Genomic DNA, 27,776 nt, shown 5'->3' on the forward strand with positions numbered 1-27,776 from the left:
CTCGTCGTCGACGTCGTCTTTCTTCCCTTTCGAGCCTCCCTCCCCTCCTCCTCCTCCCTCCCGACGACGCACCAGAGCACACTCTCGGCGAGTCCTCTCGCGACGGCGAGAAACGGCTAGCTGCTTCGCCTCCTGTGCCGCGTCCTCGTCCTCCTCCTCCTCGTCCTCCCCGTCCTTTTCCTCCTCCTCTTCCTCTTCCTCCTCTCCTCCTCCTCCGTCTCCTCCCCGTCCACGTTCTCCTTGGCGGCGGCGGGCGCTCCTCCTCGTCTTCTTCTTCCTCCTCTTCGTCGTCGTCGTCGTCAACCGCCACTGTACCACCGCCGCATAACAAACACCCCGGCAGCCGTCACCGTCCCGACGGCATCAACGCGACGACGAGAGACAGAGAGACAGAAAGATAGAGAGAAGAGACGAATAAAAATAGATAAATAGGGACAGAGAGAAAGACAGTGAGAAAGAAAGAAAGAGATAGAAAGAAACAGAGAGAGGGGGGAGGGACAGACACAGAGAAAGAGAGAGGGAATCGAACGGCGAGAGGTCGAGACGAGATTCGCGAGATTGATTGAGTCGAGGCGCTAACGAGCCCGACGCTTTCTCTTTCTCACGGGGGCCGATCGCTCACGAGCGCGTTTTCTCTTTCGCCGAGGAGCGGTGCGAGCCCCGCGGGCGAGGGAGAGTCACCCTCCGCGCGAGTCAAGCTTCGCGCGGGCACTCGGCGCGGCGGTACCGAGGGCCTGACCCGATGACGTACGACCCGACGTACGAAGTACGAGGAGAAACGGGAGTGAATGGGCCCGTTTTTCGTACCAGCACAATCACTAACTACTTCTTCCTCGTTCCGCCCGTTCCTCTTCTTCTTCCGCCTCTTCCGCTTGCGCCACTTCCTCTTCCTCGGTTTCCTCTCGATTCTCCCGCTTCGTCTTCACCACGCGCGATCGTCTTCTACTACAGCTCCTCGACGGCACCTTTCCTATAACTACAACCCCTGTCCGCTTCACTCGGCCGGAAGTTCACACACTACCTACGTTCCCCGAGCGTCGGAGCTCGTGGCCACAGCGGGACGGTCGCTCGACTACGCTCCCTCGCTCTTCCACCACCATCCGAACACCGCTCTCGCACACTCATGGAAACGGATATACACACGTACGCGTACACAGATACATACACACTATCTCTCTCTCTTCCTCTCCGCCTCCTTCGCGGCCCTCACCATCATCCCTTCGTCTCTCCCCTCACCCCCTCACCGCCCTCATCAGCGTTTCCACCACCAAATCGTCCGCCATCCCCGTTCGCCCACTCTTTGCCCATTCGCTCGTCCTCGTCGCGCCGATGGGCTACGTTTCCCCTTCTAGATATCGTTGTCTCTCTCGTGATTGTCCAACCATCTACAGTTTCTCTTCTTTCGTCGCACTGACGTGGTCTCCCCGCAGACGCGATTACCTCTCGCTACGTAGGTTGCTCTTGTCGCACAGAGCGAGCTTCGCTCTTTCCAAGAATCGCCGTCCCTCTCCCTCCAATGATCTTCAACCCCCGATGTACACCGCCTTCCTTGTCGCTTCTACTCGCACACCGTTGCTTGCTTCTTCCTCCAGCTTTCCACTAGATGTCTTTTTCTACTAGACGAGTTTGCGCTCACTCGCACCTCGGAGAGACGGTTTCTCTGTCGCGCTTACGAATTAACCCCCATTCGGAGGGCGCCAGGGCCGAGGTTTTTTAAAGCGATACCCTGGGGTTGCCTCCGACAAAAAATATCTTAAATATTTTTATGATGTATTTTAACATGTCCCAATATGCAGATTTAATATATTTCATTTCTTCGTTTTAGATTAAACGTAATATAATTTCGGAACTTGTTCTTTAAATTTCTGAATGTTATAATTATCTTTCTTATATATAAATGTTATTTATTATATAAGTCTTTATTGCATAAAGATTAACAGTAGATATGAATATCTAAGTTTGCGAAAAAGAAAGAATATCAATATTACATCAAATTAAATTTTAATTCAATCACAGTTGATTATTTAATTCGCACTGTCTTGCGGCATGAAATTGGTAGGTAGTTGTACGAGATTAAGGTTTCTATACATATCTAATCGAGAAAACAAGCGACGGTATTACATAAACACTTTAGAAGCAAATATGTATCCAAGCATGTATCTCTCTCTAACATTTCTGTACATACATGAGGTTTATATTGACATAGACGACGAAATTTGTAAGAAATACGCGAGACATTTGGACATTGTATGTTTCAAACTATATTTACCCAGCCGAATAATAACTGCAATAGATAATAATATTTATAATTAAAATATAATTACAAATAATAATTGCAATAGATATTTGTTCATCAAATCACAAGTATTTAATTTAGATTTCCGTTAGTTCATTATATAAAAAGACATTTTTACTCGTTAGAAACTCATTTTTTCACCGATGAATTTAATTCCCATTTATATCTTTCTGCTAAGTTTAGCTGGCGGGCTTTTTCAAAGCTCACCGCAAGCTCATATTACCCCACAGCGAGTCGGCAGATGTCACTATTCGCGAGCTCAAGCATATCGCAGTGTGCGTGGCAATTGGCGGACGTGCGTGAGCTTTCGCTCTCGTTTGTATGCGTTTGTATGCGACGAACCGATACCACCGGGGGTTGCGGGTGCATGCGCCCTCGCGCTTTTCAAGAGTAGGGATGAGCTTTCGGGCTGCACTCGCGTATACGACGAACCTGGGACCCCGACCTGAACGATCCCACGAGGAATTGCAGGCATTATTCGCCAGGTCGCATCGGCTGCCAAACCGTTCGAGGAAAGACGTTGGAAGACGATTGAGAATTCGCAAATTCGGCCGGGTGAAAAGGGCATCGAGAAAGGGTTCAACGATCACGATGCGCGAGGGCGTGTTAATTGGCCTTGCCACGTACGAAACGAGATAATGGCCTGAGCACGTTGCTAAATAGCCGTGATAAATTCCAGCGTGCAGCACCTCGTTATCTGATGACCGTTTTCTTGACGTCCGGCAGAAAGGCGACCGGAAGTCTATGTGCGACAATTGGCGGCGGGAAATCACATCGTCCATTCAGGCGTAACTCAACCGTGTGGAACTTAATTAATTGAACGTGTAGCCGACCACGAAGATGTTTATAATACGTCGAGTATCCGTTGCTCATGTATCGGAAATTAATTTTTTATTAATATTCAAGAAGAATTAATTAATCTAATAATATTATGTGCTTTTTATGTATATTATAATAATATTAGATTAATATGTGAGTATACATATAAAATAAATATTTAACTAAATATTATATTTAATTGTTCTGTGAATAGATCAATGTGAATTAATCAATTTTAATAGACTGCAACAGGGTGTATATTGATGCATATGAGTTTCAGATACAATCTCAATAAGGAGTTTAGGAAAACTTTGCTCTCATCAACGGAAACTATGAACATCCTTTGCCTTGTTACAAATGAGTTTTAGTTATGTATATGCTTTGCCATTTTCATTAAAAGTTACCGGCAACTGTAGACCATATGTATAATCGATAGTTTATATTGAAAGTTTATTTAGAATTGTTCAATTGTCCCGATCAACTTTCTTCGAGACACCTCTTTGACGAACTCGAATTTGATTTTATCTTAATGGAGATTTGTTGAAAGCACATCGTTCAACTTGTAATGTTCAGCTCTAAACAAATTTCTAGTGGCAAGTTTGATTTAACTTGGACAAGAGAAGCATAGAACGCTTACTTGATATTAAACATCAAGAATTCCATTTAGCGCATTTAACGCGAAATGCGAATAATCAAGCCCAATCTGATCGATGGAAACAACGGTGTATTAATGGCAACCATTAATCGCAACCGACTATTATGTCATATTCGCGAAATGTAGAGCAACCAATCGTACAAAATGACGAAATAAAACCCATCGGCTTCATTCTTTTGTATCCGTAGAATCCCCGAAACAGATCATCCACCGTTTTCGGGGACAGTTCTCTCTTCCTCCTCTTTCTTCCCTCTCTACCATCTACCACTAAATAACGAGCACAAAAATATACACAGAAAGAGAAAGAAGGAAGGAGAGAAAGAGAGACTCCGTGTCGTTGTGATAGTCGTGCGATTCGACGCGTATAAAGGAATCGGCTTTAAATCTTCGGAACTCGTTGTGTAGAGCGACGGGGTGGGCAGGGGGCAGAAGGGAGGAAGGACTGTCAGGGGTGGCAGCGGTGGCGGCGGCAACAGCGGCAGAGAGTGCAGGGGCAGCGTTCTGGGTTTCTGGGTCCGTCCTCTCACCCTCGTCCATCCCCGCAATACCCCTCTTTCTTCTCATCCTCCACCTCCTTCTCCTCCTCCTCTTCCTCTTCCTCCTCCTCCTCCTCCTCTTCCTCTCTTACTCTGCGACCCCCACGAAGTTCGGAAAGGCTGCTGTGCGCGCGGCATACGAATGTGGAACAGTAGGTCAGCGCACTCCGTGACCCCCGCCTACCGCGGCCTACCCCTCCTCGGTGCATGCACCCTGATGCGATACGTACGACCAACTAACCGACCCCTCTATCCTCCGCCGCCGTTCTACCCGCGCACCCCCATGCCATCCCTTCATCCGAACGCTCTCGGTACCCTACTTCTCCCTCTTGCGCTCCGCTCGCCCACTTCCTCCACCTACAACGGTCCCGTCGTCTCATCCCGCGACCAATTGCGTTATCGTACGAGGTGTAGTTTACACGATTTAGTTTCGCCGATTGCGTCTCGGATGAATTGCAAAAAGCAAAGTGGAGATGGAGAATCATGCGCATAACGTTCCCGGGGAGCTGATTATTCACGTTAAATGACCAGGGAAACGCGGGTATTTCTATCTTTGTAAGCTGCTCTTTACGTAATCTACTCTTCACGAGCATTCTGAATAAACTACTGAAAATGATGGAGATGTATAAATAATTATATTTGCGATGGAAGTATGAAAGGTAGAAAATGATCGTAGTTTGTTCATTCACTCGAAACGATTCAGACATAATTATATGATTCTGAATTGTTCAAATTGTTCAAATGAATAAATTGTTCAAAATGTAAATCATATCGGTACGTTTGTATGATACGTAAGTTTTCTTAAGTACAAATGTTTATTTTAAATTTCAGAACTTATATACATCCAGTGTGTTTGTAAGCTGAGATCGTACATAGTGGCATTACTCTAATAAACAAGCGTATAACATTTCATACTTGTTTTCCGGCCATTATTCTTCTTGAGATGTGTAAAATGAATAAATATCAAAAAAGAGAAAAGAAAGAGGGAAAACTTAAAATACTTATTTTTCTCCTTAATACTATTCTTTATATCTCATTAATTATATATTTTTTTAATTGTTTTCTTCTCATTATTTCAATCAATTTTCTTCTACTATCTTTTTTATAATTTTAAGCCATATTTAAACTTTCTGCAACCAATTAAAGTATTTTAAAATCATTTTTTTAATATATTGTTGTATATCTTCATATCATACTAAACTCACGACTTGAAATCATTGCTCAAACAAATACAATTCTTTCTTTTTTGCATCTTGGAATCCAGAACTGTCGCGTTGATACCAGAGTTACGAGCTGTTCGCCAACGCGAGGATTCGGCACGCTCGCCACGTACTTTAAGAGTTCATTCGCGGAAAATCGATTTGCCGGGCCACATTCCTACGAGAAAAATATTGCTTTTCGCGTTGCCTCTTCACCCCGTTCCGTACGCGCGTTCCGTCGTCAGATTTTACGTTCCAGTAAACGCAAGATTATTGTCTGCCATCCACACGTGCACGCTATTATTTACCGTTGACAATGTATCGTTGACGACAATTTTCAGTTATTGTAACGTGGAGTAATATTGCACTGATGGAAGTGATAATAGTTTCCAGTACTCTCTTTTCGAATACCAAGAAAGATGATCAATATTTCTTATCTTTTGTTTCTTTTCATTATTCTTTAGGGTTCGGCAATTTTATAAACTTTTTTCAGTAATTTATATTATGGTAATTACCAATATATTATAGTAATTATTTTGCTGAGCATAATAAGATAGTTCTAAAACTAAAGATAGGTAATGTTATAATGTTTCCCTTATATCACAAATAGTTTTCAGATCATTGAACAACAGGTCGAGCAAGCTTTTCCCGAGTAATTGTCACGAGGTGCTCGAACATAGTATGCCAAGTTTCGCTCAACTTCGTTCGACTTACCGTTGTGAAAAGGTTGTCCACGTCAATGTGCCCCCGCATGTTAGAATCAGTGATGTTTGACACGCCAAACGCTTATTGATTTTCCTCGCTGATCGGTCGAGCCAATCAATCTCGATCGAAAGCTACGTCAAATCCAGATTTTTTCGATAGACTAACGTGATGCATCCAACCTCGCAAAATGAGCGCGACGTTTGCACATATTAGTCAAGAGTAATTTTATAGAACTGTAAAAATGTTTATTATATCTTTTAGATTACATAATTTTTAATTGCCATAAAAATGGCAAATATAAGAAAGAAAATAATGCTTTTTAATGTAATGTGACATTATTTATAATTTCGACAAATTATTTAATATGTTGCATTTCCAAATTTTACCTATAATACATAATTTTTAATTCTGAAATCTCTTTTTATTCCCTTTTTGTAAATCTCTAATCTACTTTAATCTTTTTTTCTGCTGCTTTTTTTAATCGATTTTCTATTTTTTGCACCTTTCTTTTCTCAACACTTAGTCTTCTAAGAAATTCTCTTCAATCTCTCTTCCGCTCCATTATCATCCAATTTTTACTATCTTCCTATTTTGCCTCTTAAACACATTTCACGCGGAGTCTTCCACTTTAATCTCATTTCACAATTTACACATTTGCTCTGCTCATTCTTCGTAAGATCAATTTTCTTTCGCCTCTTTTCCCTTTATACGTGAACAACTGTCTTCTGTTCCCTCCTTTAAATATTTCGATACTCTAGTATTCTCGGTTATTTGTACTACATATACCATATCTCAATTTCCTATCCATCCTATCCTGCCGTTACTCTTCTCGAGATGCTCGCATTCTAGTCCATTTCTCATGCTCATCTCTTTCCGGTTGAGTTTCGAAATTTTGATTGAATAACAGTCAAACATGTATCTTCCTCTCGTACTTTCTCAATTTCTTGTTCTACACATCCACATCAGATCCGCTGTATATGTATCTAACAGAAGTGACAACGCATGATGCATTACAGCATTGTAGCATCACGGAAAACCGTGTCACTTCGAACAAAGCTATAATAAAAATATCAACGTAGCAACATTAAACAACAATATTTAATACGACGATACACATTAGGTATTTTACCATCGCGATTTGATTTTTTATATTTACAATTTTTAAATCAGTTATTAATTTTTAATTAATTTTTGATCAATGATCGTTCCGGATCAATTCAACGTTCTCCTTTCTTTAAGATTCGTCGATGCGAGTTCTTCACGGAACACCTGTTATGTCCGCAGTTATCAAAAGACGGAAATCCACAGGAAAAACCAATGCGACAACGTAAAACACGCCGACACACATCGGATTTATACGCTTTCGTTGCGAAGTCAGTTAGCCGACGACGATCGATGTTATCATTTCAACTGATATCTCTAAAAAAAGAAGAGAAAGCAGGGACTGCTACATATTCGTGCTCATCAATCTGTTTTTCCATTATACCATGAAAAAAAAGCCCTCTTTATTAATACCCACGCACTATTTTTAACTTTATATTATTAACCATCGATTAATCCACCTCATTCTGCATGCATTATGCATTAAAAAGAGCATTGATACAAATCTCGTATTGTAACAACGACAAAATTTAATCGTCTTCGACATTTGTTGTTGATTGAATATTTTATAATTGTATATGTTATAATAGAAATCACAAATGTAACTCTAATATGGCGAATATTTCTATAAAATGTAATTTGTACGATATAATTGTAACAGAAATGTATGAAACGGAATGTCGATACAAAAGTATAAGGAAACTTTATTATAACAACATTGCGCATCCGGAGTTGCTGTCCAAAAGCAATATAACTGTGGTACGATACAACGACATTTCGATATAAACTTCGAAAAATTCGAAACTCCGAGTTGAAGTAAAGAGTTTGTTTTTCTTACTGTGAGCTCAGAATCATAATTTAGTTATTAATTTAATCTATGTGATTTCTGCAACTATAATAATATATTAATCTTCCTTAAACAACATTGTATCTCATGTTTTAAAAGAGACACAGATTTTGCAATTATCCGCAGAAAATTACTAATTATGTTTAATTAAATCCAATACAATATTAACATTTTTTGGAAAGATGTTTCTCTTTCGCTGATATTGAAAGGCGATTCATACACGTTGCACACGTTGTGCAGATTTTATTGTCATTTACATCTTAAGATGAAGAAAATATAACTTGTATGAGAGATTCCCAAAGAGAAACTTTTCGAATAATAGTATTCTTTTACCTCTGGGAGCTAGTAAAGTGCCCTTTGCTTCGTATAAAACAATTTCCGTCGTCTTTTTCAGAGCGATTTCCGATTGGACAAACACGAAGACAAAAATGACAGCAAACCTGGATGAAGGAGAGAAAATCGGGAATCGAAAAGCGACGATGAGGGCTGTCACGAATGTCCCGGCATTCGACCTGCAGGTGCAGAAAACTTGACCGAGTTTCGAACCGCACGCGGCGCAGGGCGACCCAGATTTCACCCTCCGCTTCTCCCTCTTCTCCCCGTTTTCCGCTCTCCCGTTATTCGCATCCCCAGCCTGAAAACCCCCTGCGTTCCCTCTCTCTTCCTCTCTCTCACTTTTTCTCTGTCTCTCTTGCTACTGGAGCTAGCACCCTCCCATAACCTACAAACCCCCATGCAACAACATGCTTTGTGCGTAGGGGTGAACTCCTCCGGGTGACATTTCGAATCACGCGAGGAGACCATTGCGTTTCGTTGATCCCGCCGAGGGCAAATAAAATATAAAGCTTCCTAAAAAGGATTGATCATTGATAATTGATGCCCATCAAAAACTGTCCGAGAATGCCAATTAAATATGCAAACTTTATAAAAATAGTTAGTGTTCGTTAACGAGAACCAATATCGACATTCGTTAATTATAATATAGTAAGTTAGTTATAATTCCGTATAATTTAGTATAGTAAGTTAGTAATAATTCCGCTTTTATTCGATCAACGATAAATTAAACGTTTAAGGATAAACAAAATTATTAAAATAGCCAGTGTTAAAAATCTTGAATACAAATAATCATATATATAATACAATTTTTCAAAAATTAATACTCATTAGTATATAATAGTTCTTCTAGCAAACATAGCATAGTTACGTTTATTCAGCGACAAAATACATAAAAATTCTTCTTTAGCAAAAGGTTCGCGTTAGCGATGAATTTAGAGTTTTCCTCTAATTCGCGATTAACACGTGTTAACGGTTTAACTCCCGTCACGTGTTATGCTTACGCTATTGATGTCAGCGAAGCCTTTAACTCGCCCTCAACTCACCATCATAAAATGCACTTGGTCTCTTTTACAAGCAGCTGTCACCCGCCTAGCTTCTATCAACCTCGGTGCTGTGCGTCAAGGGTGAATACTACGGCGCGAATATTGTTGGATGCGGCAATATCGATAACGATGTCCAGCTTTCCGTGTGCGAGAACATTCTGAAGACTAATTCCCGTGTAATTACACTGTCGCTTTTATTTATCGTCCAAGCGATAGGTGTATTAATGGCACGCGATGATCATCTTGCGAGATGATTCAGACAAGATTCTAAAATATCAAACAAAAGCGAAGGACGATAAAATATGTTTAACTGAAAACTCAAGTTCTCATCTTCGCAACTACCTAAAAATATCAGCAGAAATCGCCTCCGATCAGTTAGCTTCATTTAATTGAAAGTATTTTTCGTTAATCGCATCTTCAGAGATTCTCTCGAATTATTTGTCGGTACCAAAAATATTCGCAACGAGAATATCTAGAGATATATCAAATTAGTCGCAACCATCTCAGGCGAGGTCTCCAGATGCCTATAATTACTCAGACATTAATAATTACCACAAATTTTTACAGAAATACCTACGACTTTTATGAAGCTATTTCAGCAAATCTCTTCGGTTATCTGCAACCGGCTCGCAAACGGAAATCTTCGAACAGTGCGTCAAGATGCGCAACGGTCATATGTATTCTCGTTATCGCGTTATCACAGACGAGAATAAACAGCGAGCGCGACGATGAGATCGCTAAATTGAGTGACGCAAATTGAATAATTCGTCGCCGAGCATGATGCTTGATGTTTACAGGAATATCGGTTACTATGGCTGTTTGTCCAGATTTCAGAGGTCCTAGCGACTTTTTCATAATATACCTCCATAAAGTCACTTTGAATGGTGCGCGGAAGTGGATTCTTTCCCCTCATACATACAGGCGCGAAACCAGAAAGGGCGCTGTTCCCCATGGGAACCGAATCCAATTATTTCGGTAGGAATCGACTATCGTGGAGCACATCTCCAATCCAAATGCTCAGAAGTCATAAAAAATAGCTATCGGTCGTGCGTGTAACAAATATTACGCATATTGTGCGTTTTCTGACGAAAATTCACTGGAATTTTATTCGATATTTCTCGCAAACGAACCGCATATTCAACAACATTTTTCTGGAGAATGACATGATTAAAAAAATGTCAAGCAAAAAGATCGAGTGCAATGCTGTCGAGACTTAACTGACCTATTTTCTCAGGAAACTTAATTATTCTTAGTTCTCAAAGCAGAAAATTAAATCACGGTAATTAAGTGTAATGAAAGATAGCTCTGTAACACGAGAGGGACACTTTAAGACATTTTGATTGATTTATAATCGGTTTTACTTATTTTATTATAATATTTAACATATTTGCAACTAGATCTCTGTATGTTGTGTGAGACACGAAAATTTCATTTGATTGAAAATCTATTGAATATTAAGCTGAAGATAAGATTTTTCAGTATGTTACATTATTAAATTTGAATTGAATCAATATCGTCAACGGCATCTTGATTTCATTTTATTATTTCAACGTGTCCATAAATAAAGAACTAAACGGTAAGTTTAACACACCCTGTATATAATATGATTATCAGCATCGGTATCGCGTGACGTTGCTCTCGGCTCTAAGAATTATTACCCCAATTATCTTAATTACCGCGGTTCCTGCACTTTTTCGTGTACGAAGGTAAAATCAGATCAGTAACTAGAGATTGAGAACAAAATGAAAAAGAAAGAAGAAGATAGGAAAGAGAAGAAAGATTCTCGTTTCTGCTGCTGTCATCCCGAGTTATGCTAAATTTATTCGTTGAATTTGGATGAAAAATTGAAATATACAAGTATATCGATATTAGTATCAATATATATACATCTCATATATGTTAAATATTTCTATTTAATCCATGTCACAGAATCTCCACAGTTTCAATGTTTCAAAAAATTAAAGATATTAAAAACTATTTATATAAAACTACAAATTTTTAAATGCTATACAAGCATTACTATGTACAAAATATAAATGTGCCCTACTTTGTATTTTTTCACATAGCAATAAATAGGGCGTACATAGATTGACTTACGCATGTAGAGTTCTCTAATCAATAAATAAATATGATCTATTTTTGGCGTCATCATGGAGATACTATTCAATGATTATCACATTGTTTATTGTCCATTAATATTATTTTGTTCTTCTCTGCTCAAGCGTGAAAAAGAGAGGCGCTATCGAGAGAACTGCGCACGGGAAATCGGCGGATCGATTATTTAGAATTACCGCGTTCGCGGAGAATATCGCGTTATTACGCCATTACCCCAAAGTTACAAAGAGAATAATAATGTACGTGGCAATTGCATAATGCACTTGATATTTAATACCACTTGCATTCCGCACTAGTTAATTAATTAATGAAGATTTCTACATTATTGATCATATAAATCATGATTTTTTATGATTAATATTAAAATTAAATATTTTAAAATAATTTTTGGAATTATGGTAAACTTTAACACACATTTACTTGTATATTACAATGTCTTGCATGTATTGATATAATTTTGTATATTAACAATATAATTTGCATATACAGGGTGAGGCACCTAAACTAGGCCACCTGAATATCTCGGCTGTTATTGGCGATAGAAAAAAATGTGTCAGACCAAACTTGCATGGTTTCGAGGGACACATAATTTGTTCTAAATAATTTTTTATTAGGTGGATGCGTAGAGGTCATATGAAAGTCAACTTCGTTTTTTTAAATGGTATGATATGTTTTTTTACGTACCATCTAGATCGTAGAGCGTTTGAAGATGCGCACATTGATCTACGGGTCAAAATCATTCAAGGTCACTGAAAGTTAAAATTTCTAAGTGCTAGAACTTTTTTATTTCTGAGTTTACGGTATTTTCAATAGCAGAGAACTCTAGGCAATATAAAAAATATAGATATCAACAACTCAGAACTTCTCGGAAAAGAAAAAATTTCCAAGGGCTAGAACTTTTTCATTTCTGAATTTACGGTATTTTCAATAGCAGAGAACTCTAGGCAATATAAAAAATAATGATAACAACAATTCAGAACTTCGCGGAAAAAGAAAAAATTTCTAAGGGCTAGAACTTTTTCATTTCTGAGTTTACGGTATTTTCAATAGCAGAGAACTCTAGGCAATATAAAGTAAATTATTTTCCCTTGCAGTTGGCCTTCAGTGACCTTGAATGATTTTGACCCGTAGATCAATGTGCGCATCTTCAAACGCTCTACTAGATGGTACGTAAAAAAAACATATCATACCATTTAAAAAAACGAAGTTGACCTTCATATGACCTCTACGCGTCCACCTAATAAAAAACTACTTAGAACAAATTATGTGTCCCTCGAAACCATGCAAGTTTGGTCTGACACATTTTTTTCTATCACCAATAACAGCCGAGATATTCAGGTGGCCTGTTTTAGGTGCCTCACCCTGTATATTTTCTATTTAACTAAAACGGCATTTTTTCTTAAACCATGAGTTTCAAAAATACGGTGTGTAATTTTGAATGGACCTTCATTAAAAAAAGAGATATGATGTGCCGGTAACGTGATCTGTGCCATTAAACGCAGAAGGGTTAACGGCTGTCTCATTATCGCGATCGTATTGTCCATTCCATTCTGAATCTTTGCATCCTAGTTTCATCCTTCTTTTCGCTTAGATCACATCTCCACAAGACAATGAACGCAACGAGGTGCATTGCGCTTGCAATTAAAGCTTGCTTCTCGACGGAACCCTCGGCAGAACCTCGATGAAAGAAGATTTGAGCATTTGTCATCTTAAGTATGAAAGAAAAAATATATTACATACATTAAATTCACGAACATTAAATACATTTTTAAAAAACGAAAAAAGTGTCTATTACTTTATTATCTTTATCCAGATATTCAGTACATGATTTTAGAAACACTGTTCCATTTTATATAATACTCTATGAATTATTTTCCATAGTTCATTTAATAAGTTACAATTAATAATTTCTGTAACAATGACTCTAAAATGATTGTTTCGAGCAGAACAATGAGTAACTCGCTACCTTGTGACAGTAATTTAATGTCAATCTTTTGCTGATTAAAAACAGAGAATGAAGTGCAACCAGGATTAAAAAGGGTCAAGCACGATGATATTCTCATGAGAGCGCTTCCAGTGGGACATGAACATCAGACCAAAAGGTTGAAGAAAAAAGTAAAAGAAGCTGGAAGCTGGAAGGATGAAGCAAGAAGACGATCAACTGACAATCAAGTTAGGCGGAATGTGGGACATCGAACTCTTCTCGACTGCCTACTACTATTCTTCTCCCTTGCCCTTCCCTTCCCCGCAGTGCTAACATCCTCCTTCCTCGTCCATTCTCATCGGATCGGACCACTGACAGGCGCGTAGGTGTCGCGGGGGTTGGAAATACACTCTATGTCATCACCAGGGTGACTTTAGATAATTTTACACCGTGTCACCGTGCGCGCATAGAGACTTTTTATACGTTCACATCGCGCCTCTATTTCTACAACCCTTCTGCCGCCAAAGGCCGGTTAACGAGATTACTCCACAGAGCAGAATTAAGGGGGGCCAGAAGCCTTTGAAAAGCGAAAAACTGACGTATTCTACAAATCTGGGTTGGAAAGGAATCGAGAAAAAAGGTAGAATGATCAGTTTTATAACGTGTTCTAGCATTCTATCTATAAGATATGGTATAAAGAACTTTGGTGTAAGATATGGTAAAGAACTTTAAAACTAAATAAAGAAGAAAATAAAGTAAAAATTGTCATTATTATGAAATTGAATTGACTGGTGTGTATTATTAATACATGTGCTGTTGATCACGCAATACATTGCATAAATATACCTACAAGACCTAGTTATATCTATAGAACATTACTTGTGATCGCGTTGCACCCCAATAGAAGACCGAATGAGAAACGCAAAAACAAAGGAAGAGAGAGAAACAGAGAGAAAATGTAGATGACAGATTCTCTTCTTGTTGGGTATAAAATGAAAGAAATGTACGATTGCTCAGCACAGTGCAATTAAGCGAATGCACTTGCAATTAATTCACACATCAAGTGCGTCACTTTTAAAAAATTCGCTTTTCCAAGCAATTAAACAGATTGTAAAACAAATGAAAGTTTTAAGTAGGTTTGTAATTATAACAATTTCCAATTGCAAAATGTATTGATCCTAGATATAACACAGTAATTCTCTATAGTATAAATAGAAAAGAGGGAACTTTCACTTTATCATCGAAGCTTTATAAGATAAGAGACTATAAAAATGCATATTTTATGCATTTTAAGCACAATATTAAATAAGAAACGATTGTAAATTAACCAATTATAACAAAAACGGTAGATATCCAAGAAAACATAATTTACTTTTCGCGTGTTTCCTCAAGTGCATCCAACGTTTGTAAGGCATCGTTCTAAAATGAAATGACAAAGTAAATCTCTCCTTTTGATTTAATATAAGCGCGGCATCTTCTCCTGGATGATCGCTCGCGATTGCCGCCTGAAATAGCGAGGCAGGTCGATATACAAATACGAGTATAATTAATTTAACTAGATGCCTTAATAAAACAAGAAGTGATTCACGATAAATAAGTGATACACTTGTTACTTAATAATTGATTGCGTTTCGATCGGCCCGGATTGTTGGAAAAACGTAAATGACAATGTGCAATCGTTGATTTTAATTCCCTCACATCAACAATGTTCTCATCTGTTTGTAAAATAAAGGTTTGTAAATATCTTTTATCGAAAAACGCTACTCGATCGACTAGATCGTATTTTATAATATTACTAAACTCAATTATTACTAAATTTAGTCTCCAATTTTAATCAATTTATTATTATTTTACATTATATACAATCATTACGTTTTTTAATTAATGGCAATAAGTGCTTAAAATCATCTTCTATTATTGCTATAAAAGAAAATCGAATTTGATGAAGATTATTATTTTTCAGTCCATTATGCTTTGCACTTCCTCATTAATGCTGTTAACGTTATTGTCATTAACAGCACGAATTTGTTTTCAAGGATACCCTGTAAATTGATATAACTCCGGTGTGCAACGAGTAGGACATATCCATCCTAGCTACGAGCTCATCCAACTTCCTCGTCGAACTTACGTTAAAGGTCGAAAGTCACTACGTACGCGGGATAACGTACGGTAGGTAGGTATGCCATGTATGCGTTGTATCTAGCTATACTAGTTAGCTTAAACGTAACGTCGTTTCAGAGGAATGCCAATGACATCAACGATGCTATTGGCATCGATGGTATTTCAATCCGCTCATCGTATTCGGTTATCGCCATTCGGAATACAAGTGAAAAATCGCGATCACCGTTAATGTTGCACGATTAAATGTCAGAGGCGTGATAATTATCGGCCTAGATATATTATTCATGTCATTTACATGGCAACTTATAACGCAAAAATATTTTTATTATCTAATAATTCTTGTTAAATTAATCATAAATTAAAACTTTAGAACTACAAAAATGTATGGGCAATCTTATCTTATCTACAACGTTATTCATATGATGCATATCATCCGATTAGGTAATAGGTATTTATTTGCAATCACTTAACAACAATACTAATATCTGCTATTTCGGGTTTTGATCCAAAATGCAAGCTAGAATTCGTTTTGCAACGTATTTTTCTGCTTTTCTCGTGAACGATAACACGAAACAAAGTTACTCAGATAATCATGTTAAAAGACGCAAATCGAATGGAACATTACTCCGGAGTAAACCCATATATCTCTAGATATCCGTTTGTCGACTCTATCGGGATGATAGCAAAACGAGTTTTCGTTCTTGCCGGGGAAAGTTTCGCGAGTTTCCTTCGAACTGACGCAATTTCGTCTCGCCACTTTGCGCTTTTTCATCCGGCTCGACGACGATCGATTTTTCCAGATATAGCTTCCACACGGGGCGACGATGACGACGACGAAAACAACGTCGTTGGCCTGCGGCTTTCGTCATTCGTCGTCGGGTAGCCCGCCATAGCGTCGCATCTGCACGGTTATATTATATAGGGATGGAAAATTCTAATCGAATCACACGATTGGTCTGTCAAAGCGCGGTCTGAGCGATAACGTCACGTCCGTATCGGCCAATAAAGATCGACCTAGAATCATGCGCACCACCATAAACGTGCCATGGGCTTCCCATGGCTAAAAACGTCAGCTGCCACAGGAGACTGCACGAGGGATAATTCGATATCGTGGGCAGATCGATTGTCGGCCAGCTCTCCCTTTCGTGCTCTTCGGCCGCGACTACTTGCGAGTGACGGATTCATTTACCCCTGCGAATTTTGTCCTTTAATAAACTGTCGGCAATTTGAAGTTACAAATTGCTCAATTTCATTGAAAATTATAAGGTATCTGAATTATATTTAATTTGCGCAATTAATTTATTTAGAATCCATTATTTCTTCTGATAAGGAGAATTTATTCGATTATTCAATCGTTGTAGAGTGCAATTGATTCTTCTTCATTTTTCGATTTTGGTTGAATGTACTGTTACGCAACCCTTTGTAACCTTGCCTTTTTAAAATTCATTAAATTTATCTCTCGATACTTTGTTTCTCCGCAAGATACATAGATAATTTATTTAAGAGGGCATATATGTGCTATGTGCATGTTATGCACATATGTGTAGACGTCGCACGTGTTTACGAGATAAGTGCTGAGCGAAAGAATTACGATTTAATGGAACCTGCGGAAAGCTCCGGCCGCAAAAATACATCCCACTGAGCAGAGGGCGAGGAAGAACGTCCAACGAGATGCGAAGGCACGTGCCTCCTTCCAGATGGTAATAATTTTATTTTCTTCGATCGCGAAGGCCCCATCACCACAAGCTAACAGCATACAGACATTCTAATTCGATAATAGGACCGCGATAACATAGATGAGGCCCGAAAATTCATCTTGGTAGATTATTCCTTGGTAAAATTCTCCTTACAAATCACACAAAAATTCAATTCTTCTGCTTTCAACTCTATTATTATGAAGAGTATAATATTACCTTATAATCATATTTGAAACGATCGACAAGAAACAATTGACACAAATATCAACAAACTATTGTACTTATTATTGTCGAAAGAAATACATACCTATTTATTTACGCCTCCAACTTTCAACCAAGTCTCATTACAAATTCAGTAGACGTATGAGGCTCCTTTGTTACACCCTGCTTGTTGTTATCACAATATTCCTAAGCTTCGAATCTTTAAAACCGGATAAACCGTGCGATCGCCAAGAGAAAACCATACCAAGCGGAAATAAAGTTTCCCGCGGAGAGAAAAAGAGAGAAAGTTTGCGGTCAGCCTCGTGGAAAGTTCGGTAGGATATAAATCCGAAAGAATCGGAAGGCAACGCATCGTCGAGAAAATTTACGTCCGCCGGATGTGGCTCCATCGATCAGCAAAACAACCCGGGCAGAGTTACGAGCAGTCTACTGTCAAAACGACTTGGTCGGCTTGCCGATGGCAAAATTGCGAACGTATGCATACGAGGCCTCGTAAGTGAAGTCGTCCGGACTCCATTATCCCTGTCGTCCATTGATCCTGCACGGCAAAGTGCCAGGCCTGGCTTCAAGCATATCATCGGGCATGTACATCAAGATCCGTGCTTTCCTCCATCATGCCTATTACCACACGTTATTATCAAGCCTGAACAGCTTTTAGTCTACACTCGCATCCAATTATCATTGCATTTGACTGCCGTGTCTTTCCTGAGAGCTTTTTCATTGAAATTCGATTTGCCTTGCGCAATTCTCTTCGCTTTATGGATGTATGGAAGAATGAAGACGATTAAAGCGAAGAAATTTCTAATTCTGCAATGTGTGTTTTTAAATAGCTTCTTTTATATGACCTATTCGGGATGTATAACATAGTATAATATCGCTATGGCTGTCATCGACTTGGCCACACTTAGAGACTTCTTTATTGCTTATGACGCGTGACATAAAACTGGCTGTGATATGTACAATACCAGAGGCAAATGGATTTATATCTGCTTGCGGGCGAGCGGAACAATAAGGTTTCCACGTCGCGCGATCTCTTTCGTTCTCAATCGATCGTTCGAGAATTAATTTATTTCTCTCACGTGTCCACGCGCACACGTGACGTTCGTGACACATTTGAAACGGATATAAATGTATAAACCGGTGACTTACTATTCTTTTACTTTCCCTGTTATTCTGAGGATAAGAGATCGAGTTTATTCAAAAATCAAATTTATATGCAGAAATTATTATTTAAAAACTACGAAATTAAATTTATGATTTAAGTTAATCTTAAAATAACACACAAAAACAAATATTGCAACATAATTGATAAAACACGACAGTATTCTAAGATAAGGCCACCCACGTGAGCTGCATTATATGAATTAAGGAGAGAGAGAAAAATAATCAAGAGTTAATGCATGAAAGCGAGGCAATCGCGGGGAAAGGAGGGGAGCCATAAAGACATGAGTACCTCCATCGACGTGTATTCAACCAATAGATTTAGCGCACCATGAACTTTTTGACGAGGTGCCCTTCGTAACTGTTAACGGCAGCCGTTAAGGCTTATGACGGTCTTCCGAAATCTCTAAACGAAGTATCGAAATCCAGTAGTGTAGCGAAATGAAAGCGGGACGACCGAAACAACCGGAACTGGCCGGACACGTCGTTACGCGCGCGGCGTTTTATTACAAAATATTATCCCTGAGAGAGCGAAGTGACGAAGTAATGGCGGCAGTCGTAGGGGTTTACTGACCCCGCAGGCGACGATGTCGCCTCCTTCGTTTTCATCAGGAGTAAGCCTCGAGAATGTCTCGGCCGGCTTGAACATTTCACCCTGCAGTTCTGCTTTATCGTTCTGTGACAAAGTTCGCTTATGCAAACGGGAAAGGGACCACGAAAGGTTGCGTTTCAATTACGGTTGCTTCGAAACAGTGTAGGACGAGTGACGTCACAAACAGTCCATTTATAGAATAAAATGTCATTATTGTTCAGGATTACGCGGTATAAAGAAAGTGATTATTTAGAAGCGCCACAGAACATACACGTACATCCTTTCCATACAAAAATTTTTATAATTACGCGATAAATAGTAAAGAAATTTTGATATATTGTTATTCTTGTTTTCAAATAATTCTTCCAAGATTCTGTAAAGGCAAACATCTGTTCCAAGAGACAAAATAACGCAGGAAATTTTACTTGAAATGGCTTAAAAGGGTGTATAATATTGTATATCATATTTATCAATAAAATTGTACACGTGCCTTGGGGAGACCTGGAAGTTCCGCTTGAACTATGCGTGCGTGAGCAGGGAAAATAGAACATGCTCGTCAGTTAATGGCAAACTAATTTTCGTAAATATCAGGAAAATGTCAGAAGGGTGAAGTGTGGACTACTAGTAGTTATCATACTGCTAACAATAAGTTAATCCTGCCATATGGCTAATATCTAATTATTTGAAATGCTCTCTTTTCTTATTTGGCAAATTTTCAGATTGACTGCAGCAAACTTTCTTAGTTTTCTTCTAATCCTTTCGGAAATATTGCACGGTTTTACGTAGCAATAATAACAAGTGTAAATTCTAATAAAGTCTGGAGAGATTCAAAAGTTAATTAAGAGTGAGTTTTACTTTTTAGTAGTTAATTTAGAATCGAAAAAGATCATAAAATATAGCGATTTATTGAAATTTCCTGGTGAAAGAAATTTTGTATGAATTTTCTCGATTTTCCAGAAGAATGACAACCCCTCTGTGTTTCTCCGCTTGCACGAGCGTTTTATATTAATGGCGTAACAACAGGTGTCATATGTGTTTATCCCTAACGTTCTACCGTTGCATAACTCTAGATCTATCACTGCATTATTAATCTTTTAATGAATAAATAATTTTTCTTAGAAAAGAACAACGTGTCTTTATTTTTAAGTCAGTTGAATAGTCTTTTAAAACCTGAACATTGTTTTTTTCCATTTTGAGAAATCATTATTTATAATTATAAAAATAACTATTTTTATCAATGATATATAATATTTAATAAAATAATTAAATCATGTAGAGAAATTGATAAAAATTATATTTATAAAAATAATTCATAACACATACACACACATACATATATGTTTATACATATATTATTTCTTAAAACTTTATCATTGAGTATAATAGTATAAACAATGCTATTGTTTTTATTTACACAATTGAAAATCGAGAACTGACTTATCAGAAAATCTCTCCTCAAAATCTTGCAATTTATGAAGAATATCGACATGAAAAAATATTACCTTAAAATCAAAGTACCCGATATTAAAAAATTGAATTTTGTCTTTTCGACTTAATTTCGGATGTCCAGGTCAAACGTATAAGCAAGCGAATCATGTATATTTTTTCGCATGCATGTTGCTCGCGACAGTTTCGTCCTGCGCTGAAAATAACTCAAAAACTAGTGACGTCAGGCGATAAAACAGAAAGCGCGTAGGTCGATTTCCACATACGTGGTTTTTCCGCAGATCTGCCCCTGTCCCGTGAGTTAGCAGCTCTTGGGAGAGAGAGCCGACTCTTCGACAGAGACAACGACGTCGACAACGAGGAGAACGACGATGGCGGCACTATTTGTCCCATATCATCTTCCCCTCCCGCTACAAAGCGACGGAAAAATTATCGCCTGGCTAGAGTAGGAAAAAACGATATTCGTCACGCGTCGCGCCGATGTTAATCGCCAGATTAAATTGCTTAAATCGTTGCCGTGTCGTGGCAATGTCTCGATGGCTTAGCGCAAAAAAGTCTCTCAAACAAATGAGGGCAAGTGCATAAAGTGCCTTTGCGGCGCAGTCAGAGCTCTCTTAACTGTTATAACAAAATTAACTTGCATATCAAAGAGATATTTTGAGACACAAATACAAATGTTAGTTTACGCTGCCATAAAGTTGATTTTAGAGATATAAGGTCTCAGAAGTACGCAAACAACCCAATTAGACTCAAAACATGTTAGTGATAAAGATGCATCACAATCAGACTGCAGTCCTATGCAGAATCTAGCGCTTTTACTACTTACCTACTAGCACACTACATTCCAGTAATTTTATCAAGCATATTGTCGTATCTTTCGCGTCAAGAAAATCATCAACAAAATAAAATAGTACATCAGACTGGAAATTTCAAGAGATGCTAATGGACTAATGCTGCGGATTGGAAAATCCATGAGCAGGATTTGGCGAGAAAACCGCATTCCGGTTTCCCGAGGAAAAAATGCACGGAAAAAAGTCGTTAGTTCGACGACGACGGCTCGGGTGTCTCTTCGCGCGTATACGTGTTTTTCCGTGGAGCATGCCGCGCACCCAACGGTGGGAATTCAATCCTCGAGAGACGATAACTTGGAGCTCTCCACCCTCAGCGTCCCCATGAACGCTTTCACGCTCGTCACTTTCTCCGTTCGATTGTTTCCAATTCATCCATCTTGTTCCAGAACAAAGAAACGCAATGCATAACATAAGGACCACCGGACAGGTAGAAAAGGAATGCAAACAAACAAATGGAGCTGTTGAGCATCGCGTGCAGGAAAACGGAGGCACAGAAGTGACAGCGAGAAGCGAAGCAAAAGAGAGAAGAAAATAGAGAAACAGCACGTAGATAACAAGAGCGTATAAGGGGACATGTAAAAGAGAAGGGAAGAGAGAAGAGACGAGCGTAAGAGCGAGGGAGAGCACGCGAAGGGCGAGAAACGGAGGGAGGGAGAAAGAAAAAGAGAAAGAGTGAGAATGGCAGAGGGTGGCAGAGGACGGGACGGGAAAAGGGAACGAGAGAGAGAGAGGTAGCACGCGCAATGCGGGTATTGATTCACGGCGGCGGCAGCCGGCAGCCAGCCTGAAACACACGAGCGCGCCGAGTCGACTCGACTCCGCGACTCGAATCACTGCGACAAGAAGAGACCGAGCCAGCAAAAAGATGGAGAAAGCCGAAGGGAGAAGGAGAGAGGAGGAGAGAGGAACAAAGAAGGGACCCGAATGTTTTTAAAAAGCGTGCCGATCAACTGCCGATTCCGCAACGCGACGAGAGCTGGTATTAAGGGCTGAATACCGGCCGAATCTCCCACAGGGGGATGCCCTCGGCCGGGTTTGATAGGGTTTTATGAGGTACACTGTGTACAACACAATCGAGTTTATGCAGAAAAATCTCTGATGCGATTTTTATGAAAATATTATCATGCCTCGCAATCTTGGGATGAGATTAGACCACGGCAACGGGGGTAACTGTGCTCAACATTTGAGATAAGGTTTCAGCGTGCTTTCGGAAGAAAGCATCGTCTAGCATCTAAGAAAATGGTCAAGAGAAACGAATATAATGAATAAGAATTCAAAACTCAGGTCTATAGGTGTATGTATAACTTTCGTCTGCCTCCATAATAATTTGAATAGCAATTTTGTTGTTTTACTAAAAATACGTTCGCTTCACGCGAACATGTCCCCAAAGTTAAAAATCAGTCGTTCCGTGGCCACCGCTATGTACAAGCTATGTAAACTGCAAGGCGCATAATTACGTGAACTGTGGCAGTGCAAAAATCGAGAAAAGTAGCGGCGCGTGTTCGAAAGCGCACGGGGGTAGATCCGGTTTCAGGGTTAGGACCGATCAGGGTTAGATGGTATCGGCCGGGGCTTTTGCATGCGCCTGACATGGCCGGGGATACCCCGGCAATGCGTAGAATTGGACCACCGCAGCCACGAGCAGTCGGCCATGCGAGCGTTAATACAAGCGCGCTTGCCGCGGCGCACGGGCTGTGAAATACGCCCTCCCGCGCAGCGGAAATATAAATGCAGCATAAAGTTATTTCTGACATACAAAGGGAAGAAAGACTTTCAGAAAGAGAAGGATCTTTACGCATCCTGGAAATTTTATCTCATCCGAAGATTACTTGATTTGGATTTATTCTCAATGTTTGTGCAAAAGAGAAAGCCGCATTAAATAAACGAATGAATTTCTGCTCGCATCTTTTATCTATCGTTTGTACATCGTTTGTGAATTCCTCATGCAGCTTTTCGATGTAACACCTATATAATGTATGCACAGATATTATTGCAATTTTCTGTATCGTCTTCCGAAGAGCATGAAATTGATTGCATACAATTACGAAATTAATATGCGAAATTCACCGTTGTCGATATATTTGCACAGAAACAGATGTACTCTTGTCCTTAGCTCAGATTGTGGGCAAATTTTCCGCACATTCTGAGCGGCGACTGCGAGCATTCAAACAACATCAATTGACGCTCGTTAATAAAATCCGTCAGTCGGGGCATCGATCCGTCGACGACCGCAAAGACAACGCGAAATCGAGCGCGATAAATAAAGGAAGGTGCTCAGATCTCGGGCGGCGTGGCACTCGGATAGGTACGTCCCTTAATAGCAAAGGTCGAGAACCTTGTCGAGTTGACTCGCGGGATAGCGCGCAGACCTACTTCCACGTAACGTCGATTCCTTTTATTGATTCTATTTTTGCGAGAAACAGAAAAAGAGATAGAATAAGAAAAGAAAGGAAGTATTTCGAAAAAGTTTATCTCAACTGCGATTACCGGTACCCCGATTCGACCTTTTATTGAAAAATGATTAACTGACATGCAGAATAAAATGTACCCAGATTGTCCGGATTTCGCACTCTCTGATACGTTAATAATGTAAAATGCTTGTTTTGAAAATGGAGCAGTTAGTTTTACGTAAGATTGCCGATTCACTAGAATCTGTAAAATTAATTGAAATCTGTGAACAAAAGAGTCATTGGCGAGAATCTATATTAATTAATCCAATTCCGAGTGGAATACTAGTCAAACAGTTAGCGCGATAATTGCCCCACGAGTGGCGTGCGTGTGTGTATGTTTATGACCATGCATCATCTTTCCAATGGCATCAGTGAAAATAATGATAAGCGTCCTGCAATATTTAAACTATTGCATAAATGGGAAAGACCACAAAAGATACGAAGGCAATTAAATACGCGATTGAACAATTGTAACTTTGTAAGACATTTTCTTTCCGGAAGAATACACACATAGAACCGGCTGAAAATTTCAGGAAAAATGCACAGCAGCATTGCTGATTTGCAGGCGAGAAGAAAGCGACGTGCTCGTTTTAAAAATGAAAAACATCGTCGATCCGTGTTTCGAGAATGTGCACGAAAGCGACATGTCGCGAAAACGATCGTCCGCGAACAGCGGGATCGTAATTAGATTCGCTGGTGAACGGCCGGCGATAGCGCGCGTTGCTGAAAATAGAAAGTAACGGCCGAACAATCGAAGACTAATCGATAGCGTGTAAAACCGGACGGACGGCGGGACGCCGCGTGCGCGAGGGGTGCAGACACCTCGCTACATTAGATTTTAATTCGGCCGCAGTAGTGCATGACCCGACACGGTCAGACGCAACCCTCATCTGGCACCATCTTCGTGCCGCGACCGAAGGCTCGGGTTATCATTGACAAATAAAATGGTCGACTTCCTCAAAGCACGAGCAAAGCAATACACCGATTATTAATATCGGATCATTAAAATTTCAAGTGCAACAATAAAGTTCTCCAGTAGAAAGAAACTATAATGTTTCTAACTATTATTTTATGCATAACATAAGATAATACTATTCCTAAAATTCTCTTTTTTATGCAATAGATAATCAAATTCATGCACAAAGGAGATTACCTAAGGAGTTTTACCCCTTTTATTTCTGATTCAATAAATGATGTAATATTAGAAAAAATCGTAAAATAAAAAGAATGTTCATTATAAGGAATGAATAGATTTTAAATAGTGCTCTTTGTTGTTATGTATCGATGATAATGAGTCGATAGCTGATAGAACTCCCATTTACCTATTAAGGTGACGAAGTAACGAAACAAGTAGAGTTTAGTCGGGCTCTCCTTGTACCGACGCTTGTTTAAGGGTTGAAACCAAAGGGGTAAGAAATATTACCGACAGTTGCAATTCCATCGATGTACCGACCTTGCTCTTATCAGAGTGCAACGTGTACCATTTGAAATCCTCACCCACGTTTTCGTAGCTGACATAACTACATCACGCCGATATGAAGGGGATGAAAAGGGGTGAACAATGTCGGTAACACAGATATTGTGCAGTTTGGGCAAAGTTTGGGTAACAAACCTTTATCTATTATACTTTTCGACATCAGACATCAATTTTTAAAATTGACAATGGAAAAATCTTGATAAATCATTTGCTCAAAATTTTCCATACTTTTATCATAAACTTTTCAAAAGTGAATGTAGATATGCGTATATTAGATGTGTCTATAGCCGCAAAGAGTGGAACGAAGGGATTGTGCAACTCACATAATATCACCAAGCTTGAGCCGTGTCTGAATGAGGGCACAGCTCTTGTGGTCGCTCGTGGTGACAGCTCTTCGTCTCCTGGCAGCATATCTAGGTATCGGTTCCAGCTGCATCCCGCCGCTATCGGCGTTCCCGAAACCGGATGTGGCGCCATAGCCGGTGAGGCCCACACCTCCACGCATCAACGGATTGCTGCCACGCCGACGCGAAGACACGTGCCGACCTCCTACGCTACCCAGCATCCTGAAAAGGATAATGAACTAATCAAGCCCAAGCTTACGTAGATCTGTACATCGTAAACAACTGTAAAATACAAATGTACAAAAATCAATGCATAGCTGTAATGTATACTAAAAAGGTGGATATTAAAATTTTTCCTTTGCACTTATTTTACATTGACATAAAAAATATCACATATGCTTCTTAATTGTAATATATGTCGCGGCAAAAGTGAAAAGAAGAAATATATTTATACTTATTATATATAACATAATTATATACTATAAATTATAAATATGATTATATAATATAAACATTCAGTGTTCCTTTCATCGCGTCTATAAAATATAAATTGTTTCACTTTAAAATTAACCCAAGGTCGTCTGAGTGGAAGCATATAACACGTTCAATCTGATGGCACGCGCATAAATCGCGACATAACGATAAACTCGCGCTGGTTAAATCGTCGTTACCAGGTCGGAGGAAAAAAACGTTTGCAGTGGTAGGCTAACAAGACATAGGAGAAATTCAGCGAACGTTCTTTCGTTAATTAGGTTACGTTGACTGGCCTAATCTCGGCGCATCAACGGTGGCCGGTAGTCACGCGATCGAGCACTCGTGTTCGTCTATTTTCTGACACGCGTGCCGCGGCCATTAATAGCCTTTTTTCCCTTCGACGTGTCGGCGATGCCCGCCTAATCTTCATCGAATCGATAAGAAAAAGTCGGTCGTATCGAACATGAAGAAAGAAATAAGGAGGCTACGTCGCCTTCTACAATGAAAAGAAATATTCAGAATAAACAGACTCCCTCGTCTTGTTACGCGAGATTTACATATGCAGCTGCAACATTAAAAAAAGGAAACGCGCATAATATGTTCTTATTAATTAATCGCGCTCGCGTCGTATATTGCCTCCTTCGTGGCTTTTCAAACGTCAAAGAGCGCGACTCTTTTCTATCTCGTAGCTCTCTTCATTTCCTGAAAGCGGCTCTCGTGTGCTGAAACGATGGAAAATAAAGCGGCACCGCTATCTAGATATTGCGAAATCCGATTAATCATCATTCGAGAGCGACGTTCCGTAGAGTTCACTACTCCAGCGAATCGGAAATGCGCGAAGGATTCACGAGCGACAAAAATATCCGCCCGTATGAATGGAACAGAAGTGGACGGAAAGTATAATTATGCCATCATTAAAGTATATCAAAATCCGCAGTCTTAGGGCAATTAAAAGTTTGACGCGAAGGAGACCGCAAACATCAAGAATAATCATAATAATCAAATAAATATTTTGCAACATAAAACTGCTTTTCTACGGGTTCTAATGTAATAATATCCTTCAAAAATATGATAATTATCATAAATGGCGTTCGCAGAATTTTATACCAAGTGATTCAAAGAATTAAGATTTCGTTCGTGTTGGTCAAAAATTAATATCGTGCACGTTTGGAGCGCGCTGCAATATTCCGAAGTAAAGTTCATGTGTAGAAAATACGGCAGATCACCCGCAATGTATGTGACTGCCGTTGTTTGCGCTGGCATCAAATTCGAGACTTTATTATGAGTTTCACGGAGTTTCGCAAAGTTTCACATCAAGCGCATTACATTAAGCATCCACACGTAGATCGGTGTACATTAAATAGA

The 27,776-nt window shown here is 39.4% G+C and overlaps 1 protein-coding gene and 1 long non-coding RNA gene across 15 annotated transcripts in view; one reads left to right on the forward strand and one right to left on the reverse strand.

The window, feature by feature from the left end:
* The window catches only part of LOC105285138 (voltage-dependent calcium channel type A subunit alpha-1), a 155,311-nt gene that overhangs the window by 79,223 nt on the left and 48,312 nt on the right, over nucleotides 1–27,776 (reverse strand). For 13 of the 14 annotated variants that reach the window (XM_026970485.1, XM_026970486.1, XM_026970484.1 and 10 more), the window contains exon 2: nucleotides 25,917–26,159. In XM_026970485.1, the coding sequence (XP_026826286.1) occupies nucleotides 25,917–26,158 (242 nt within the window). In that variant the 5' untranslated portion in view covers nucleotide 26,159. Of the gene's footprint in view, nucleotides 1–807; nucleotides 1,110–25,916; nucleotides 26,160–27,776 lie in introns of those variants that run through there. The other variant, XM_026970488.1, reaches the window with a different exon arrangement.
* Nucleotides 13,004–20,487, forward strand: LOC105285140. Its single transcript, XR_003406679.1, has 2 exons — nucleotides 13,004–14,216; nucleotides 15,613–20,487. It is a non-coding gene; the product is annotated as an uncharacterized LOC105285140 (long non-coding RNA).

Source organism: Ooceraea biroi, chromosome 6 (genome assembly GCF_003672135.1).
Source record: "Ooceraea biroi isolate clonal line C1 chromosome 6, Obir_v5.4, whole genome shotgun sequence".
Taxonomy (NCBI): domain Eukaryota; kingdom Metazoa; phylum Arthropoda; class Insecta; order Hymenoptera; family Formicidae; genus Ooceraea; species Ooceraea biroi.